The following is a 22,023-nucleotide window of genomic DNA, read 5'->3' on the forward strand; positions in this document are numbered from 1 at the left end:
AGCTGCTGTGTACCTTTTAAAGAAAGTCATCAATATTTAATGCCACCAGTGTGCCAAAATATTGGGCATTGTTCAGACATTTTTGATTTTGAGGATATCACTAAATAACCTTCAGGAACTGGAAGCTTGCTTTTCCCATTATCTACATACATCTTTCCCTATCCCAGGATTGGTGAGAGCAGTTATAGCAGAGTATTGAAGCTTCGGCTGAAACCAGTTAACTGCAACATTGAGAATCAAACCAACATTTCCTGATCTCTCTCTTTCATATACAAACATAGAAGTTTAGAGCACAGGAGGCTGTATGGCCCATCACATAGTACTGGCTGTTTACTAGAGCAGTGCAAGGTTCTCCACAGCCTCACTTTCTCCCCATAGCCTTTTATCTTTCGCTTCAAATATTTATCTAAATTTTCTCAATGCACCTGTCGGAGCATGGAACGTTCCATGGACAATCAACCCTCCTATGTAAAGAAATTTTGCCCAATCTATCTCATCACTGTGATTTTGTATTTGATGACCTCCCATCACTGACTGCCCAACTCAGTTGCACAGTGCGCTGTTCAGGGGAAGGGTGGGGGTGGCAGGAAGTTGAATTGCAAATATACAAAAATGACTGAGGCTTGCTGGTCTGTTCTGCCTGACCTACACAGTTGTGATACCTTGTGCATCACCATAGATTCATGCTCCACATAATCTCCTAGGAGAGGTGAAAAACTATTTAAAAACCCAGGGCAATGGGGGAAATGAATTGAATTCCACTTTCACCTAAGGTGATCAAAACGGGTCCAGGAGATCACATTGGCCCTGATTTACATAAAAGGATACCTACCTCTTGGGTAATTTTCATAGTGTAAGTAGAAATTAACTCATTATGATAGCATCTTTGTTCCCCTCAGATCACAGCCCAAGCCTTGAGCATACTTAATTTGAATGTTCTCGTAAGCTTTATAAGCCTCCTTGTTGAATCTCAGTGGATCGGTTTAATTCAATGTTTTTTGATTTTTGTTGCAATAGTATTTATACATTGTACTATGCTATTTGTGATTTTTCTTTTCTGTAGCTTTCTGGACTGTTATGCAGCAGAGTTCACTGTTCTGAGGAAAGTGGAGGAGGGGGAGGGTGGTGTTCCTTTAGAGCACCTCATAACCTGTGTCCCTGGTGTTAATATTGTTACTACGCAGGATGGCATTAAAGTTGTAAAATGGGTGCAGAACAAGCCACCATCTCCTAATGCTGGTAAGCTGACATAAATTCCCCATTTAAAGCAAGCAATGGAAAAAGTGTGCATTAATTTGTAACATATATCCAAGTGTGGACATAATTGCTATATTCTGATTTATTTGAACTAAAATTATTTTTAGTCTCTTAAATGCTTCCACAAGCTCTGTGATTGTTCAATGCATTATTGTCTTGCCGAATTAGTGAAATCTTAACCTTATCAAACCTTTTAACGACTAGTCATTCTTCTGTGGCATTGCACGCAGGAAGTCAAAACCAAGAGTAGTTTTAAGATAAGGCTGGGTTAGAGTATGGAGGGTAATTGGCCAAAGACAGAAACATAATTCGGTCCCCATCTTAGTAATTCATTTTATCTTGTCTTTTAAAACCTCACATTTATAACAAACTGGTAGTGGAAACCTGCTGCGTTTTGTAATTGCAACCTTCTGTCAGTGGTGTCGCTGCAATATCCCAAGAGACCGAATGCAGCATAACAAGTTTTCATTTATAACTGTGGATATAGGAATCTAGAATGGAAAATAAACACAGATGTAGGATATTTAATATAGTTAGTTGGTTAGTTGAGTTAGAACATTATTTTTGATAATTTTAAAGAGAACACTGGCAGCATGTAGCAAACCTCACCAACAAACCTACATTCAAACCCATATTGTAGATTTGGTTCTTGTGGGAAAGTGGAGAAGAGAACTGTAGTGCTTATCCACTGTAATACTTTTGTCTATTGTGAATAATTATGGTTATCACCTGCCCATTAAAAACTACTGTATTTGACATGCCAACATTGGATTATTATGGCAAATAATCCCTTTTCCTGACTTCTAGCATACTCTAAAAGTGTGAAACCTGAACAATTAAATGGTTATAATTTGAGGTACATATCCTTGTGTTTTAAATTAAATCAATTAAATTGCAAAGTAGGCTACAAGATCATCGTGCTGAAGTTGGTATAGCACCTTGGTCCTAGTCAGAATCTAGAATGCTGCATTCAATTCTAGTCACCAAAACGCAAGGGAAAATTATCCTCTGCCCAAGAAAATGATTCTGCAAAATGCTATAAATTATAACATCAAGTTCAAGGAGAATGAGTTATGTGGAAATAGAGAAAAGCTGAGACTGATCATTCTTGAAAGCAAATGGAGAGGGCCTTATAGAAGGCATGTAAGATTAAAAAGTGATTAATTCAGAGCAATTGTTCTAGTAAAATTGTTCTAGGGCGGCGCAGTGGTTAGCACCGTAGCCTCACCGCTCCAGCGACTCTGGTTCAGTTCTGGGTACTGCCTGTGCGGAGTTTGCAAGTTCTCCCTGTGACCGCGTGGGTTTCCGCCGGGTGCTCTGGTTTCCTCCCACAGCCAAAGACTTGCAGGTTGATAGGTAAATTGGCCATTGTAAATTGCCCCTAGTATAGGTAGGTGGTAGGAGAATTGTGGGGATGTGGTAGGGAATATGGGATTAATGTAGGATTAGTATAAATGGGTGGTTGTTGGTCGGCACAGACTCGGTGGGCCAAAGGTCCTGTTTCAGTGCTGTATCTCTAAATAAAATAAATAAATAAATTACAGCGGCAAGAGAACATAGGATATTGGTGAAAGACAAGTTCACGACTGCTAGGAAGAACTTCATACAAAAATACCTGGGTAGGTTAGTGGAAACAGAACCTCTGGAAGCTTTCCAGCTGTGTTTAGTCATGATGGATAATACATTTTTATTTGCTCAAATAGGTTGGTCATGACATCATTTCAGAAGTTTAAGGTACTAGCGTGTCTATTTTAGATTTTTATGGTATTTTTAAGTGACAGCTGCAGAATGTATTAGCTACTTTTAAATTGGGTTTAAAGTTCAGGGTATCCAGCTTGTTCTAGCTCACAGCCATCTGGTTTGAAGCTATATCTGTGGGGAAGTTGTATGATCTTTTTTAAGTTATTGATATCTTAACACTTCTCCAGTTTATCCTCTCCTTGAAATGGAAAATTTCTATAAAATATCAAGCATGTCACATAGAAATTAATATTTTTGTATGTTGATCAAATCTGGATTACAAGATGTTTCATAATAAAAGTTTTTGATATGAGGTTGGTAAAGCCCAGAATTTATAGTTCGATATTGATGAACTGTTCCACAGTAATATTTCAAAACTGGATTTGATTATAGTAGTTCTCCTACTCACTCACCTGAAGTGCTAAATCCAGTGTTCATCCTGTATTCTGTTCTATAGATCCCTGGTTGCTACGGTGTAAGAGTCCCGTAGGAAATCCTCAGCTTATTCAGTTTAGTAGAGAAGTAATCGATCTCCTGAAGAACCAGGCTCACTGCGTCATATGTCAACACAAATTTATACCAACCTACCATCACCATTTTGGGAAGCAGTGCAGAGTTTCAGACTATGGCTATTCCAAACTAGTGGAGTTGCTGGAAGCAGTGCCTCATGTTTTGCAGGTGAGTTTTGTGAAAAGGAAATTAGTTTAAATCCTAAATCACGGTTCCAGGCTTTTTCTACCAGTAGGTACATTGCAATGATTTTTTTAAACAATTAATGTGTATTACTCGTTCCTGTTTCTAAACTGAAAAAGCATTCTGCATTTTTAATGAACTTGAGCCATAAGATGTACAGGCAATTGTTGCATTTTTATTTGTAATCTGTGCTTTTAGATCTCAATTTGGGAAAGGTGAAAAGATTACCAATATCCCAAAATGATATTTTGAATAATTTTTAAGAGGGTTTTTATGATTGGAAAGGAAGCTAATTGGTCCTAGATCTATATTGGGATGACAAACTCAATCCAAGTTTGCTGTTAAGTCTTGTGAATGCCTGCACTTCCTGTTCCCATTACCCTTGCATCCTGTGTCACAATCTTATGATGTGGGTAACATTGGTAAGGCTTTTTTTTTTTTTCTTTCCCCATCTGTATCTGCCCTGAGATATTGGTTGGCCTTTTTTCCATGAACTGCTGCAGTCTTTGTTTTGATGCCCTGACAGCCTCTTCATTCCTACGAGCTGTAATAGTTTTTCTGGGACTTGATTTTCTGCAGTCCGTGTACTACTGTCTGACCTTATTCTGCTCTGACGGCCTTTGTACTTTTTGTCTGAATTTTTATTTTTCCACTAACCTTGGCCCAACGCTGCTTCTGGATGCCACTACTGTTTTACTTGGCCATAACAACCATTTAACTTTTTTTCTTGTCTCAATCTCTACTTGTTTTTCTCCTGTTGGCAACCCGGCCACTTCACTTGTTTTACAGTCTGACCCAGGGCATAAAAAATTATTTAAATGATTGTTAAAGCTCAGAATTTATAACTCAGATACTCCCAAATACAAAATGGTGTGAAGAAATTATTCAGGGGCAGGGGAGAGACAAGAGAAGTCAATACCAGAGAAAGAACCAAATTGTTCGAAAAACCAAGAGGGAGACATTGGGACACAGTCAGCAGCTAGAAGAGACCAGCCAGGATATATAACTTCAAGATCAAAAGAAACAAAAAAATCCATATAAAATATCAGAGTGGACATGAGTGAGGGAAAAAAATGCTGACAAAAGATCAAATCAAAAGAGTGCCACAGAGCAATATCATGCAAAGGAGGAAGGCAGTGACATACTGCCAAAGGTGTCATCGACAGAAAAATGTTGGAAGTGTCTGAGATTGGTAGAGGACATCTCTTGATTACTGATGCAAACAAGAAATGCTATTTTGGATGGAAAGTGTGCAAGCAGGTCAAGGGACAGACATTTTAGCTGGAATTTTACCCCTCCCCAGCGGGTCAGGTGGGGGCGGCATAAAATTGAGCAGCAGGCTGCGGGAGGCCCACCCGCCCGAGGCCAATCAAGATCCTTAAGCGGCCACTTAAGGCCTCTTGCCCGCCTCCACGGGTATTTTACCTGTGGCAAGTGTGTATGCTGGGGACGTGAAAGGCCACCCAGCGATAGCTGCCAGCCTTTCTGCGCCCCGGTGGGGGGGATGGTGCGGGGTGCATGGCAGTTGGGCACGGTGCCCAATTGAGGGCTGCCCCGCCTCCCAACCCACCCTGGACCAAGACACCCCCCAAAAAACAACCACTCCAGCCTCACCAGGGAAGGACCGATCACCCTGGTGCGGCATGCCCTTACTTAACTTCCCCCCTCGATCCATGGTATTGGCTGGGCTGCAGTCCCAGCAGTGGCCGCCGCTCCCAGTGGCGCTGGTGGAACTAAGCTGCCGGCCCGCATATTAGCCGGCAGCTCACTGAGGCGGGACCCCCTCCCTCAAGTGGGTGGAAGTCCCGCCTCTGGGCAATTAAAGCCCGGGAACCCATAAAATACGGGACGGATCCCCGGGCAAGGCGGAAGCGGGTTCGCCGCCAACTTTCATGTTGGAGTCAGACTCCCAACCATCCACTGTAAAATCCTGGCCATAGTTAACCGAAAGAGATACACATGAGGGATAGAGAAATAGACATCAGGGAGGTAAAATAATCGACAGATTAACAGTGCAAAGAACTCGCCACGTGCTATGCAGTGCAAGATCTAAAATGATTTTGAAGACTGGAAAGCCAAGTCTAACCATATTTAGTTTGCATAATTTTCTAATAAAATTTTATGTTCTGCCTAAAATTCATTTGTGTTAATATGGTTTTAATTTTTTTTAAATAAATCCTATTTTAACCACAATCTGTAACTTCATGGCCTGGCATATCTCCCACTCTACCATTACCATCAAGCCAGGAACCAACCCTGGTTCAATGAAGAATGCAGGAGGGCATGCCAGGAGCAGCATCAGGCAGACCTCAATGAGGTGTCAACCTGGTGAAGCTACAACCCAGGACTACTTGCATGCCAAACAGCATAAGAGCATGTGACAGAGCTAAGCAATCCCATAACCAATGGATCAGATCTAAGCTCTACAGTCCTGCCACATCCAGTCATGAATGGTGGTGGACAATTAAACAACTAACTGGAGGAGGTGGCTCCACAAATATCCCCTTAATGATGGGGGAGCCCAACACATCAGTGTAGAAGAGAAAGCTGAAGCATTTGCAACAATCTTCAGCCAGAAGTGCCAAGTTGATGATCCATCTCTGCCTCCTGAAGTCCCCAGCATCATAGATGCCAGTCTTCAGCCAATTCGATTCACTCTGCGTGATACCAAGGAACAACTGAAGGCAGTGGATACTGCAAAGGCTACGGGCCCTGACAACATTCTGGCAATAGTACTGAAGACCTGTGCTCCAAAACTAGCCAAGCTGTTCCAGTACAGCTACAACACTGGCATCTACCCGGCAATGTAGAAAATTGCCCAAGTATGTCCTGTACACACACAGCAGGACAAATCCAACCTGGCCAATTACTGCCCTGTCAGTCTACTCTCGATCATCAGTAAAGTGATGGAAGGTGTCATTTGACAGTGCTGTTAAGCAGTATTTGCTTCGCAATAACCTATTCAGTGATGCTCAGTTTGAGTTCTGCCAGGGCCACTCAGCTCCTGACCTCCTGACAGTCTTGGCTCAAACATGGACAGAAGAGCTGAACTCGAGAGGTCAGGTGAGAGTAACTACCCTTGACATCAAGGCAGCATTTGACCGAGTATGGCATCAAAGCCCTAGCAAAATTGGAGTCATTGGGAATCGGGAGGTGGGGGGGGGGGGGGGGGACTCTCTGCTGGTTGGTGTCATACCTAGTGCAAGGGAAGATGGTTGTGGTTGTAGGAGGTCAATCATCTCCGCTGCAGGACATCACTGCAAGAGTTCCTCAGGGTAGTGTCCTAGACCCAACCTTCAGCTGCTTCATCAATGACCTTCCTTCAATCATAAAGTCAGAAGTTGGGATGTTCGCTGATGCACCATTCACGACTCCTCAATACTGAAGCAGTCCATGTAGAAATGCAATGAGACCTGGACAATATCCAGGCTTGGGCTGATAAGTGGTAAGTAACATTCGTGAGTAACTCACCACATGACTCCCCAAATCCTGTCAACCATCTAGAAGGCACAAGTCAGGAGTGTGATATAATACTCTCCACTTGCCTGGATGAGTGCAGCTCCAACAACACTCAAGAAGCTCGACACCATCCAGGACAAAGCAGCCCGCTTGATTAGCACCCCATCCACAAACATTCACTCCCTGGGTTGAAGAGTTGAGGAGAAGGGGCAGGAAAGTGGAGTTGAGGCTGAGATGAGATCAGCCATGATATCAAATGGCGGGGCAGGCTTGAGGGGCTGAATTGCCTACTCCTGCTCCTAGTTATGTTCTTAACACACCAAGGCTCCTTAGACAGCACCTTCCAAATCTGCGACCTCTACCATCTAAAAGGACAAGGGCAGCAGATGCATGGGAACACCACCACCTGCAAGTTCCCCTCCAAGCCACACACCATCCTGACTCGGAACTATATCGCTGTTCCTTCACTGTCACTGGGTCAAAATTCTGGAATTCCCTCCCTAATAGCACTGTAGGTGTACCTACCAAACACACTGCCGCAGTTCAAGGAGGCAACTCACCACCACGTTCTCAAGGACAGTTAGGGATGGGCACTAAATGCTGGCCTAGCCAGTAATGCCCACATCCCATGAATAAATTTTTTTAAACTTCCACTGGCCAACCTGTTTCGAAAACTGCCTTTGTGTAAAGCAGCTGTTAAGCTATTTAAATTGCAGTAGAATGACATTGCAATGAGTTTTGTACAAAGGCATTAACCAATGTACTACCAGATAAAATAAATCTCCCCACCATGAGTTTCTGTAAAATGTTTTTCATATTACAAGATGAGGTCACAATCCAATAATTGGGTTGTTTATGCTTTGAAAACTTTTCTTTTAAGAACGTGCATGTGCTTTGTTGACTCCAAGACCACAACACATTGCCATCCCCTTTCAGTTTAATCAGATTACAATGTATTATCATTAGACCACTTTTTAAACATATTTTGATTGAGTTAGCTAATTGCATAAACACAATGTATTGTGAAAAACCATGTATACACTTGTCAATGAATCTCGCATGGGTTTTCTGGTCTGTTTTGAGATACTGCAATCTGTCTGAGTCACTTGCCCTTATGATTTATTATAGATCCTTGGCTTGGGCACTAAACGCCTACTCACATTAACTCATCGAGCACAAGTAAAGCGCTTTACCCAAGATCTACTTAAACTTCTTAAATCTCAAGCCAGCAAACAGGTTTTTGTAAGAGAATTTGGACAAGCGTATCATTGGTAAGTGTGAACCTCAAGTATGGCAATTCAGTTTAGGCATTGGTTATTTTCGTGTGTTTCCTTAAATGAGGAATGGAATTTTTCCATCTTGCACCTAGTATCCCCATCTCACAGCCTCTGTCTGCCCCAGTCTAACCAGATAATCTTCTGTACAGTAGTGAATTATTTCTTCCCATAGCCATTCTCCTGACCGTTGAGGTAGTGTGCCATGTTCAGATAGTTCAAAATTGTGGGCCTATCCCTATTTTCAGCTGGGTAGAAACTATGAAAATTCGTAGTCACTGACAGGCTTTACAGTGACTATCAATGATGGCTAAAATTTCATGTACCTATTAATTATGTCTTTGTGTGGTTGACTCCTGCTGGGTTATAAGCATCCTCCAGTGCTTTGTACATGGACTGTCAATTGAACAGCAAATCTAGAATTTGTTGAATAGGCTATTGGTTCCAGACTTAGTAAATTGACATGCAGGAGAAGACCATCTGGTCCCAGATTGTGATACCTGAAGCATCAGTCTGAGGTGCAAGTGTGGAGCACTCACATGGTATTTGAGAGAAACCAGTAGATCAGTTGAGAATCCCATACCTCCAGTATATCATGAGACTCTTCAAATGTTTGTTTGACTTTTGCCTAAATGACTCTTGAGTGGCAGTTGGTAACTCTGAAAAGTCCTGCATGGGATTATTCCTAAATTACAGTACATGATCCAAGTAACAGTGAAATAAGATTTGTACTGTGTGTGAACCACAAAACTATTGGATTCAACATTCTATATGTTTTGATTCTCTTAGGTGTTTTTCGAAGAACTGGGATGTCACGGACTATGGTGTGTGTGAACTGGCTGATCTTCTTGCAGAAATACCTGATACTACAATCTCTGTTTCACAACAAGATGATGATACAGTGATTTCTATCCCAAAGCGAGGTGCTAATTTTTTTTAACTGATCTATGCTGTAGTAAGCATTTTGCATGCATATTTTAAATAAAATTGGTTTCCTGTTTTTTTAAAAAAAAAAGCTGCTCCAGCAACTGTCATGTATGTAAAATGCACAGATACATATAGTGGCAAGTCTCTGGCCACTGATTCCTCCTCCTCCTAAGATTTTATTTTTCTTACAATGACTGAGTAAGCCTTGAAAATGAAGTTCAAACTGTTTGCATACCAGCTGGATAGATTTATGCTAACTTTCCTGAAATATAAAATTAGGATCACTGGAACAGTATTTTGGAGTACTAATAGATTGTGTTACTTGATTGTTCTTCCTAACTTAGCTGTATCCCTGTGAAGAGGCTGCAGTCCTCTTTGGGAGGAGGGGGCGAGGTGGTATCCCTAAGCAAGAGAAGGGTGGAAACATGGGTAGAGTTCCTATTCCAGATTAGTGTACGTTTTTTGTCCTTCCCTGCCCTCACAGTAACTGAGTTTGTGGACTTCTGGGAGCAGGGGAGAGAAGGAAAGGGAAAAGGATGAGTTTGAGCTATAATGGACATTTTTTTTTTATGGCATGAAGCAAAAGCTAACTCAACCTATCAACACCTGATGAAGTTCTAGTCTACATAATGTATCTTGTGTATTCGCACACTCCTATTGGGTCTTATTATCATCCCTAGTTGCTCTGAGGTCATGAGCCAGCCATAAAGCATGGCATGGAGCCTCATGTAGACTAGACTTGGTAGAGGTGGCATTTTCAATTTCTTGAAGAAAATTTGAACTATGTAGGTTTTATGACTATCTAGCAACTTTCATAATTTCCTCACACCTACAAATTACCTTCTCATTAAATTCAGTTTCACAAATTGCCAGGGTGGGATGTGAATTCACAACCTCTGGATGTTGGTTCAGTACCATCACTGTTAAGCTACCATACACATACATTAACATTGAAGCTATTTATCTAAACATTTAGAATGGAAATCTGTATGTAAACAGATGCCTGTAACAATATAGGCTGAAACCAGTAGATGGTGTTGAGAAGGAAGTTTCTGAAGTTAACTTATTTCCAAGTTGTGTATGTATCTTAAAAAAAAAAAAAAAAATTTTTAAACTTGCATTCACCAATTGACCACAGGTAGTTAATATTTATAGAGCCATTCCACATTGTAGATCTCCTATTTCTGGTTTCACTAATATACTGTGGGTTTTACCAGCTGTGGGATTTAGCATTATTATGGATTAACTTTATCATTTTGAAAACTGCAAACTGTGTTCAATCTTTTAAAAAATGATTGAATTTTAATCTAGAGCGAACTCCAGAAGAAATAGAGAGGACAAAGCAGTTCACAAAAGAGGTAGTGGATTTACTGCGGCATCAGTCTCATTGCCGTATGCCCTTTAGCAAATTTATACCTGCATACCACCACCACTTTGGACGTCAATGCAAACTCACTTACTATGGATTTAACAAACTCCTGGAACTGTTTGAAGCTATACCTGATGTGTTGCAGGTAAGTGCCATGGTGTGCGAACTTGACAGCTAACTGCAGTAAGCCTTGGAATATGGTGATATTCAAACCGAAGCTGAACAGTTTTTGGAAATTCAAACTATGTTCTCGCGTTGCTGCTAAATGAAAATTAAAGCTGCTGCTTTTTTTTAAAAAATTCTTTCATGGGATGAGGGCATCGCAGGCCAGGCCAGCATTTATTGCCCATCCCTAATTGACCTTGAACTGAGTGGCTTGCTAGGCCATTTCAAGGGCATGCAAGAGTCAACAACATTGCTGTGGATCTGGAGTCACATGTAGGCCAGACCAGGTAAGGACAGCAGATTTCCTTCCCTAAAGGACATTAGTGAACCAGATGGGTTTTTACAACAATCAACAATGGTTTCATGGCCATCATTAGACTAGCTTTAAATTCCAGATTTATTAATTGAATTCAAATTCCACCTTCTGCTGTGGTGGGATTCGAACCCATGTCCCCAGAGCAATACCTGGGACTCTGGGTTACTAGTCCAGTGACAATACCAGCACAGCACCGCCTCCCCCTCCTTTTTTTAAGTCATCCTGGCTTGTCATTTATGCATATCCAGTATTATAAAACCAATCTATAAATGTTCACTTTTATCATGAGCAGTATTCCTGAAAAGTAGGTGTGGAAATTTAAAGTTGAAGATAATACAAGCAGGAACAGGAACCTAAATGTAATGTAAACTAAAATGAGTAGCAATATTTTTGGCCAGCCAGTAAAATGTACAAGCCAAAAAAATTGGCCTTAATTGTTAAACTCATTTTTGCAAGAGCTGTTTATGTAACTCTCATGTTCTACTTTGGCTTAATTTCAGCTGCTCTTGTTTTCTTGAATTGACATGCACATTCAATGTACAGTAACAAGGCTACATTTATTTCATTTAATGTCTTTTAAATGGTATTTTAAAAAAAATACGGTGTAACTAAATGCAAAAGCGCGTGGATTTTACGGTGTTCAAATGGTTTTTCAGTTAGCTAAGTTAATATTGGAATAATTTTTCACAGACCCATATGCAGCTGTCTTTTTGAATGAGGATCTTAACCCTGTATGCAAAACTAAGACTTTATTATTGTATTTAAGGCAAGCAACTTATTTCATCTGTCCTCATTAAATCTCTTGTAACGAAACATTGGTTATGCCACAGTTAGACTACTATGAGCAGTTGAGTACCTGACCTAAGATTCTTTCAGACGGCACACAGCATTTGTGAACTCTGAAATGTTTAAAGAGTTATGATGTAAATGACAATATTGTCCACAGGTCCTGGAGTGTGGAGAGGAAAAATTCCTTGTTTTAACAGAAAATGAGCAAATTAAAGCGCTGACGGCCCAGCTTGTTAAATTGCTCAGGTCACAGAAGGACAATTGTATGACACTATCAGATTTCCTTCTAGAGTACAACAATACTTATGGATATACTCTGCGGCTCCAAGACTATGACGTCAATACATTTGCAGAGCTTATGCAGAAACTCTGCCATGTTGCAAAGGTATGTTGTATAGTTACTTTGTAATGGCTTCCCATTGGGATTTTTATTTGAGCATATCCTAATTATGAATTTTTCTTCCTCCACCCCCTCACAAAAGATTGCTAGCACACCAACAGGTAAGCAGCTCCAGCTGATAAACAGGAAGTCTCTCCGCACTCTAACAGCTCAACTTCTTGTGCTGTTGATGTCTTTGGATGATGATTCACTCCTCACAGTCGACTATCTTAAAAAACATTTTGATGCTTCTTATGAAAATCCTCTTGTCCCATCTGAATATGGTTTCATGTCTTTGACAGAACTGTTGAAGAGTTTGCCTTACCTGGTTGAGGTATGAATTGTGAAATTCTGTAGTATAGTTACATTATTTCTGGTAATATATGAAAGCTGCTTTTATTTCAAATGTGAACATTGTGTAATCAGAGCATATTCACCTATGACACTCTCCTGTTCAGGAAATTCCCTTCCTTTATTGCTGTAGCATAAATATAATCTGATGCACAACTATCTGCTCCTTGTTTTTATATTGAAGAACAGGTGTGTCCTTTCTTGTGCTACAGAAGTTTCTTAGGGAAATCCTGTTCCATCTGAATAAATTTCTATTTGTTTAGATTTTTAGTTTTCATATCTCTTCAGTTCCTAAGGGGCGGCGCAGTGGTTAGCACCGCAGCCTCACAGCTCCAGCGACCCGGGTTCAATTCTGGGTACTGCCAGTGTGGAGTTTGCAAGTTCTCCCTGTGTCTGCGTGGGTTTTCTCCGGGTGCTCCGGTTTCCTCCCACAAGCCAAAGGACTTGCAGGTTGGTAGGTAAATTGGCCATTATAAATTGTCCCTAGTATAGGTAGGTGGTGGGGAAATTTCGGGACAGGTGGGGATGTGGTAGGAATATGGGATTAGTGTAGGATTAGTATAAATGGGTGGTTGATGGTCGGCACAGACTCGGAGGGCCGAAGGGCCTGTTTCAGTGCTGTATCTCTAAAACTAAAATATGGGGACACTTTTTTCTCTCGTGCCTTAGCTAGTTTTTTAATAAAAGTACTAATTAGTGAACCATTCAGCCAGTGTCTTTTTTTTGCATTGAGGCTATTTAGTTCAAACCTACTTTAAGGCTTCTGGATGTTGAATTTCTTATCAAGGGGGACTGTTCCTTTTGGCAACAATTTGTTGCCTTTGCTTATCACCTCACATGTAATCTACTCCAAACTACACTCCAAGTACTTGTTGCAACCAGCTAAACTGTTGGAAGGAATCCCTCATCTCCACAATATGCAAACTTAACTCATCCCAGAACAGGAGGCCTCTTTAACTGGTGCAGTGAAGCCCAGATCACATGGAGAGTACTGGGGCATGAGTAATAGATTTTTGTTTATTTACTTGGCTAAAGATGCATCACCTCGACCATATTGTTTCAGTTTACACAGCTAGAGAACAATGAAGTGTTTTATAGGTATTCACTTCTTCCAGCATTGAACTGTTGGGGTGAGCCTGACTGGTACCAATTTAATTACATCACCTTCATCTACACAACTGAAAATTTCAGTCAGTGATGTAATTGAGTTTGGGAAATCCTGGTAGAAGTGTTGTTAGTCTCCGGTCATTTGCAGTTCCAGGGTTGCTTACACAATACCTTATTTTGAGGGGATTTTCAAAAGCAACCAGTTTTTCTGTCAGTCTAAATAATTAGATTATGGTTTTATATGGAGTATGCAATCTTACTGTAGCATGTAGTAAAATAAACTATCTTTTACCACAATTCTTGTGTAGAAGAATAAATTTCAGCTCATGGTGATGGCCTGTTGTGTGACTAGAAGGCTACTGCTGAATTTAAAAAGGAAAGTTCATATAACCTAACAGCTAGTGGAGTTTGACTCAAAGATATAACATCTACTTGAGATTAAAATGTCTTTCATGGTTTTTGACATTGTCTCTGCCACTTTATGGTAGTTAGGGGAATGGGAACCTAAATTATAGTGCTAGTGTACAGGATGCTGAGTAGTGAGGGCAGGGGTAAGGTTACAAGGACGCAAGAGGGCACTGGCAAGCAAGAACCTGGCTTAAAGTATGTCTACTTCAACGCCAGGAGCATCCGGAATAAGGTGGGTGAGCTTGCAGCATAGGTTGGTACCTGGGATCTCGATGTAGTGGCCATTTCGGAGACATGGGTAGAGCAGGGGCAGGAATGGATGTTTCAGTAAGAACAGAGAAGATGGTAAAAGAGGGGGGGGTGTGGCATTGTTAATCAAGGAGAGTATTACAGCGACAGAAAGGACGTTTGAGGACTCGTCTACTGAGGTAGTACGGGCCGAGGTTAGAAACAGGAGAGGTGAGGTCACCCTGTTGGGAGTCTTTTATAGACCTCCAAATAGTTCCAGAGATGTAGAGGAAAGGATAGCGAAGATGATTCTCGACAGGGGCGAGAGGAACAGGGTAGTTGTTATGGGGGACTTTAACTTTCCAAATATCAACTGGAAATACTATAGTTCAAGTACTTTAGATGGGTCAGTTTTTGTCCAGTGTGTGCAGGAGGGTTTTCTGACACAGTATGTAGACAGGCCAACCAGGGGCGATGCCACATTGGATTTGGTACTGGGTAATGAACCCGGCCAGGTGTTAGATTTATATGTAGGTGAGCACTTTGGCGATAGTGATCACAATTCGGTTAGGTTTACCTTAGCGATGGGCAGGGACAGGTATATACCGCAGCGCAAAAATTATAGCTGGGGGAAAGGAAATTATGATGCGATTAGGCAAGATTTAGGATGCGTAGGATGGGGAAGGAAACTGCAGGGGATGGGAACAATCGAAATGTGGAGCTTATTCAAGGAGCAGCTACTGCGTGTCCTTGATAAGTGTGTACCTGTGAGGCAGGGAGGAAGTTGTCGAACGAGGGAGCCGTGGTTTACTAAAGAAGTTGAAGCGCTTGTCAAGAGGAAGAAGAAGGCTTATGTTAGGATGAGACGTGAAGGCTCAGTTAGGGCGCTTGAGAGTTACAAGCTAGCCAGGAAGGATCTAAAGGGAGAGCTAAGAAGAGCAAGGAGAGGACACGAGAAGTCATTGGCGGATAGGATCAGGGAAAACCCTAAGGCTTTCTATAGGTATATCAGGAATAAAAGAATGACTAGAGTTAGATTAGGGCCAATCAAGGATAGTAGTGGGAAGTTGTGTGTGGAATCAGGAGATAGGGGAAGCGTTAAATGAATATTTTGCGTCAGTATTTACAGTAGAGAAAGAAAATGTTGTCGAGAATACTGAGATTCAGGCTACTAGGCTAGGTTCACAAGGAGGAGGTGTTATCAATTTTGGAAAGTGTGAAAATAGATAAGTCCCCTGGGCCAGATGGGATTTATCCTAGGATTCTCTGGGAAGCTAGGGAGGAGATTGCAGAGCCTTTATCCTTGATCTTTATGTCGTCATTGTCAACAGGAATAGTGCCGGACGACTGGAGGATAACAAATGTTGTCCCCTTATTCAAGAAGGGGAGTAGAGACAGCCCTGGTAATTATAGACCTGTGAGCCTTACTTCGGTTGTGGGTAAAATGTTGGAAAAGGTTATAAGAGACAGGATTTATAATCATCTTGAAAAGAATAAGTTCATTAGCGATAGTCAGCACGGTTTTGTGACGGGTCGTGCCTCACAAACCTTATTGAGTTTTTCGAGAAGGTGACCAAACAGGTGGATGAGGGTAAAGCAGTGGATGTGGTGTATATGGATTTCAGTAAGGCGTTTGATAAGGTTCCCCACGGTAGGCTATTGCAGAAAATACGGAAGTATGGGGTTGAAGGTGATTTAGAGCTTTGGATCAGAAATTGGCTAGCTGAAAGAAGACAGAGGGTGGTTGATGGCAAATGTTCATCCTGGAGTTTAGTTACTAGTGGTGTACCGCAAGGATCTGTTTTGGGGCCACTGCTGTTGGTCATTTTTATAAATGACCTGGAAGAGGGCGTAGAAGGGTGGGTTAGTAAATTTGCGGATGACACTAAGGTCGGTGGAGTTGTGGATAGTGCCGAAGGATGTTGTAGGGTACAGAGGGACATAGATAGGCTGCAGAGCTGGGCTGAGAGATGGCAAATGGAGTTTAATGCGGAAAAGTGCGAGGTGATTCACTTTGGAAGGAATAACAGGAATGCAGAGTACTGGGCTAATGGGAAGATTCTTGGTAGTGTAGGTGAACAGAGAGATCTTGGTGTCCAGGTACATAAATCCCTGAAAGTTGCTACCCAGGTTAATAGGGCTGTTAAGAAGGCATATGGTGTGTTAGCTTTTATTAGTAGGGGGATCGAGTTTCGGAGCCACGAGGTCATGCTGCAGCTGTACAAAACTCTGGTGAGACCGCACCTGGAGTATTGCGTGCAGTTCTGGTCACCGCATTATAGGAAGGATGTGGAAGCTTTGGAAAGGGTGCAGAGGAGATTTACTAGGATGTTGCCTGGTATGGAGGGAAGGTCTTGCAAGGAAAGGCTGAGGGACTTGAGGTTGTTTTCGTTGGAGAGAAGGAGGAGGAGAGGTGACTTAATAGAGACATATAAGCTAATCAGAGGGTTAGATAGGGTGGATAGTGAGAGTCTTTTTCCTCGGATGGTGATGGCAAACACGAGGGGACATAGCTTTAAGTTGAGGGGTGATAGATATAGGACAGATGTCAGAGGTAGTTTCTTTACTCAGAGTAGTAGGGGCGTGGAACGCCCTGCCTGCAGCAGTAGTAGACTTGCCAACTTTAAGGGCATTTAAGTGGTCATTGGATAGACATATGGATGAAAATGGAATAGTGTAGGTCAGATGGTTTCACAGGTCGGCGCAACATCGAGGGCCGAAGGGCCTGTACTGCGCTGTAATGTTCTATGTAGCCTTGTTTTCTTAATTGCGTGTTGCAGTGACTTGGACAGGATTTAGATGGAGGGGAATGCTGCTTATAACACTTTTTACCTTTTTTTTTGGGCTAATTTATGACAGGTATTCACTGATGATACAGGAGAAGAATATGTGAAACTTACCAAAGTGTACCAGTTTGCTAAGAATGTGCGAGCCTTGCTACACACCTACCACTACCAGCAGATTTTTCTGACCGAATTTCCCTCTACTTACCACAAGTACACAGGTGAAGTGCTACAGCCTAAAGTATATGGGTATGCAAGCATAGAGGATCTCCTTATTGCTATACCACAGGTAAAATGTACCTATTAAGTACAAGTTGTGTTGCTTTTAAACTATGCAATACCAAAATGTGACTTTTCTGTTGTAAGCTTTCCATTTAACCTGTAGTTATTTCCATGGGCCTGCTGGCAATTAGTCTGCCTGGGCCAGCTGGTTGATTTTGGCACTCTGATCATGGAAGAAACTTGCCGTGATTAAATTACCCATTGACTATATTATTGTAAAATGAACACTAAACTACAAAAACCATCTACAGTTTTAAATTTAATGCCTTCAACGCTGCCCTTTTTTAAAAATCTCCCGCACTCTAACACTCATCATTGTTTTTCTCCCTGTTGCGTCTCACTATATTTTAAGGATGGGAATTAATTTACAAAATATATATTGGCTTTGAGTCACTTGAACCTTTTTCTAACCAGTTAAAAGAAGATTCCATCAAAACAGGAGAGTGCTGTGCGAATAGTGTTCAGCGGTATCTTTCAGAGCTATATTGTGCTTGACTAAGTATATCTATTCTTGATACTGCAGAGATTAATGGTGAATATTAATATTTAGTGTTTCCTGACAACGCAGAGCGATTGTGGACGTCATTAGTGTGTCCGAACATTTGCCATATTACCAGTATGGGTCCATCATGCGCACGTCAACATCACCACGTAATGACGTCAGTGTTGTTTCACCCCTCAATGGCCGTGATTGCCGCCTTCATCCCCTCCAGCAGTACCCCGCACTCTCCCGCAGTCGGCGCTTCTCTTCGCTGCTCCCTCCTGCCATTCTATGCCACGCCCACCTGCTCAAGACTGCTCCCGACTCTTTGTCGCTCCGTCCCGCCGTTCTGACTCTTCGCCACTCTGTCCTGCTCGCTTTTCAGCATGCTGCTAGCACCCTGCTCACTTACCCCACCCTCCCGGCCACTTTTTCGGCCAGGGAGCGAGCAGTCGGATGAGGGAGAGATTGGCGGGATGGAACGACAAGAAGGCAGGAGCAGGGAAGAGAAGCGGTGATCACTGGAGGGCGTAAGGAACTGTTGTGGGGTGGTTTGGAGGCAACCATTGAGGGTTGAGGGGATTTAGGTTCAATTTGGGGTTTTTGTGTCAAATTGAAAGTGCCATTTTTATTACTGGCAGCTGCCTCAGAGATCGCAAACATTGACTTTCTGAGGCTGCATTTGCACATGTGCCAGTACTGTGCCACTTAGTGGTTGCATTGTCAGCAAATGCAGCCTTATATTTATCAATGTTGCAGTCATCTCCCAATCATTATTACCCATTTACATGTGCAAATTCTTCTATAAAATTAGCAAATCATGAGATGTACAGGGGTTTAATTGTAGCTGCACATGCACAATTAAATGTGGAAATCTGGAAGCTGCTGTGAGTGATACCCTGTTGCTCAGGTTGTTGCAGTCTTTGCAGATGGACTCTGCACAGAAATCAGTGTCATAGTGTGAACTATGGTTAATGACCCACTATTGCTTTAGACAGCTTCAATCAAGAGTAACTAAGTTTTTAACGGCATAGTAAATGATTGCTGCTGAAGTCTCTTTGCCCTAAAAACAAAATTAATTTGTAAAGTCTAATTCTCTCAAAATTTATGTTGCAGATTTTTTTTTTTAATTCTCCATTTCCCATAATGCCATGTGTATGTCTCAATCTTTACATTTGAACTCATTGTACAGGAAGCAAAAATAGTTTATATTTCCTGCTTTTCTCAGACACCACAGATCCCCCAGCAGAGGGTGCTGAATTCAAATGGGTGCCAGATTACTAGACATTTCTGCTGAAGTCCACTAAAAGTCTGTGGGCAAGTCTAAGTAAGGAAAATGGCAAAAGCTGTTCCTTCGCCACTTGCTGCAAAATCTGGGCCATTGTAGAATGGCAAATACGAAATTCATTATGAAGCCATGGTGTTGCTGGTTGTTCTGATGGGTTATAATACACTTCTCAGGGGCATGGGTTCAAAACTAGCTTATTCATTAGAATGAAAGTCTCCTCCCTTGTACTCACTGAAGTGACTTTGCAGTTTTAAGCTAAACTTTGCTCAGTGGTTGATGAACCATTTCTTTCTTCCCTGAAGAAGCGTTTCATAAACTAGCGATCTTACAATTTTGAGCAGATTGCTGCTGCAACTTCTGCCACTTTTGTGCTTTAGTCTTGGCAACAGTTACACCATGTGAAAGAACGTGAACATATAAACACTTTGACCAACACACCTTGGATTGTCCCAAGGCACGAAATGTCAGCCAGTATTTGAAGGAAAGCTTTTTAATTTTTTTTTAAACTGTGGGGTTTTAACTTTTTTTACAAATTTTCCATTTTTAACAGGTCATCTGGATAAAAGGACATGGACACAAAAGAATAGTAGTTTTAAAAAATGATATGAAAGGTAAAGTTTATTTTAAACTGAACAAGGCTTTCTGGTTAAGTGCCTGTTCCTTGCCATTTTTGCTATAGTAGTTGTTGAAAGGGGAAATTATAGAAACATTTACTGAAAAGACTTGTGCTATGTGCCCCAAGCTACCTTTTATAAGCAAAATACTAGATTTCCATATTTGCATCAATGATTTAGTAAATCACCAAGATTTATTTAAACTTTCTGCATTTTTAGACTGGTGAGTGGGGGTGAAGTACAGGAACCATGAGAAGCAAGAACAGTTAATTTTCTTCCTTTTCTCTTAGTTTGGGGATATTGCATTGTCCTTTTTATAGCTGCCCCACCTGAAAATTGTTAACTCTAGAGACCAGGAAAGCAAAATAAAATCTAAAATGTTGTCGCTGTACATTTTAAGTGGCCCCTTCTGGCTGTGAATTAATCTTTCAGGATTTTTTAATGTCTGTTAACTGCAGTTAACATAGATCTTATTTTCATCCTCCCACCCCTCCACCACCTCAACAGTTCGTAACAACTCTGCCTGTTCTCCTGCTTGTATGGTTGAAGAATGTAGGCAGATAGAAGACCCAAAGCGACCAGTAACCTTGGCTATAGAGAACTCCAGCAACATTGAGACAAAGGAATTTGAAACTGCCAGCTCCTGTAAGTAATGGATTTCATAAGTCAATGTGTTGCAATAATTGGTCCCTTCTAGCTGTGGAGTAGCACCTCCAAGTCTCTCTCCATCCTGACATGGACATATTTTGCCATTCCTTCATTGTCACTGGGTTAGCATTCTGGGAGCAAATTCACCAGACTGCAGCAGTTCTGAGAAGGCAGCCTGCCACCACCTTTAAGGCAATTTGGGACGGGCAACAAATGTCGGCATTGCCAATATCATCCATATCCTGAGAACTATTTTTAAAAACTGGAAGTGAGATAGTCTGAAACATGAATGAAAAGATGGGGGTTCTTATACTAGTTTCTGTGCAACCACATATGACAGCTGATGTTTAAGAACTGGGTGATGCTCAAGAATAACACAGTTCCAATATGTGCAGTCTTGGCCAAGCTGCTGCATGTAATGACTAATAGGCCAGAGATGCTGTAGAGCAACTTGGTTATTGGAATACCTGCATGTCTTCCCTGTAAGTGGTAGAATGAGAGTCTTTGGTAGCTGAAACAAGAAATTGGGAGGTTTATTCTTGGGAATTGTAGCCTCAAAAGCAAGTCTCAAGAAGCCACTGGATGTATCTGAATCCTGCAAAGACTGCCAGAATCATCAGTTTTAGCAGAGCAGTGATCATGGAAAAACATCCATTTTAAAACCATGGATGGATGTTGTACTACTTATTTTATAATGTGCAGTGGTATTTTGTTCATATGAATAAGCAAAGTAAGGCAGATGATGTAAATTTTTATTTTAATTTTTCAAATGTACCAAAATGCATGATGTACAACATTTTTATGGGAAGGTAATGCATGGTCTCGGGCATTGACTGCTAAATATGTTCAGTAATGTACACAACCTGTAACCCGTATCACTTTTTTCATAGGTTCACACCAGACTGAACAAGAGCTTCTCTGCCTTAGTAACCAATCCCCCATTGACTTGCTTTGTGGACCTGTCCCATCATGCTTGCCATCACCTCAACTCAGACCAGACCCAGTTATTCTTGAAAATACTGATCTTATTCAGTTTGAGGAACAGTCACCTAATGTCACAGGTTGAGATTAAACTTTATTCTTTCCTTTTGAAGATACTGTCAAAGTTTCTTAGATTCTTGAATTAAAAGTCTACATACCACAATATTAGGCATGCATTAATATAATTCCTCATGGTGGAGGGGAAAGAAGTATAGCTCATTAAAAGGGTAGTAAAGACTAAATACTAGATATTGCACTGCTTACGTAAAGTAGTACAAGTTTTTGTCTGTCTATTTTTTTTTAAACTTGCGCTTTGATCTCGACATCCCAAAGCGCTTTACAGTCAGTGAAATACTTTTTAAAGTGTAGCCATTGTTGTGCACAAATTGGCTGCCATATCTCCTCACATTGCAAGGTTCCACAAACAGCAATGAGATGTGACCAGGTAATCTGTTGGTTCAGAGATGAATACTGGCTCAGACAT

The 22,023-nt window shown here is 41.4% G+C and overlaps 1 protein-coding gene across 4 annotated transcripts in view; it reads left to right on the top strand.

Moving 5' to 3' along the window:
* Window positions 1-22,023, top strand: part of LOC137383414 (meiosis regulator and mRNA stability factor 1) — a 69,758-nt gene that overhangs the window by 44,224 nt on the left and 3,511 nt on the right. For 3 of the 4 annotated variants that reach the window (XM_068056224.1, XM_068056223.1, XM_068056226.1), the window contains exons 16-26: window positions 1,064-1,239; window positions 3,455-3,675; window positions 8,278-8,420; window positions 9,213-9,346; window positions 10,662-10,864; window positions 12,147-12,374; window positions 12,472-12,702; window positions 17,322-17,534; window positions 19,847-19,907; window positions 20,418-20,555; window positions 21,449-21,619. In XM_068056224.1, the coding sequence (XP_067912325.1) occupies window positions 1,064-1,239; window positions 3,455-3,675; window positions 8,278-8,420; window positions 9,213-9,346; window positions 10,662-10,864; window positions 12,147-12,374; window positions 12,472-12,702; window positions 17,322-17,534; window positions 19,847-19,907; window positions 20,418-20,555; window positions 21,449-21,619 (1,919 nt within the window). The remainder of the gene's footprint in view (window positions 1-1,063; window positions 1,240-3,454; window positions 3,676-8,277; window positions 8,421-9,212; window positions 9,347-10,661; window positions 10,865-12,146; window positions 12,375-12,471; window positions 12,703-17,321; window positions 17,535-19,846; window positions 19,908-20,417; window positions 20,556-21,448; window positions 21,620-22,023) is intronic. The other variant, XM_068056225.1, reaches the window with a different exon arrangement.

This window comes from Heterodontus francisci, chromosome 24 (assembly GCF_036365525.1).
Source record: "Heterodontus francisci isolate sHetFra1 chromosome 24, sHetFra1.hap1, whole genome shotgun sequence".
In the NCBI taxonomy this organism is placed as follows: Eukaryota; Metazoa; Chordata; class Chondrichthyes; order Heterodontiformes; family Heterodontidae; genus Heterodontus; species Heterodontus francisci.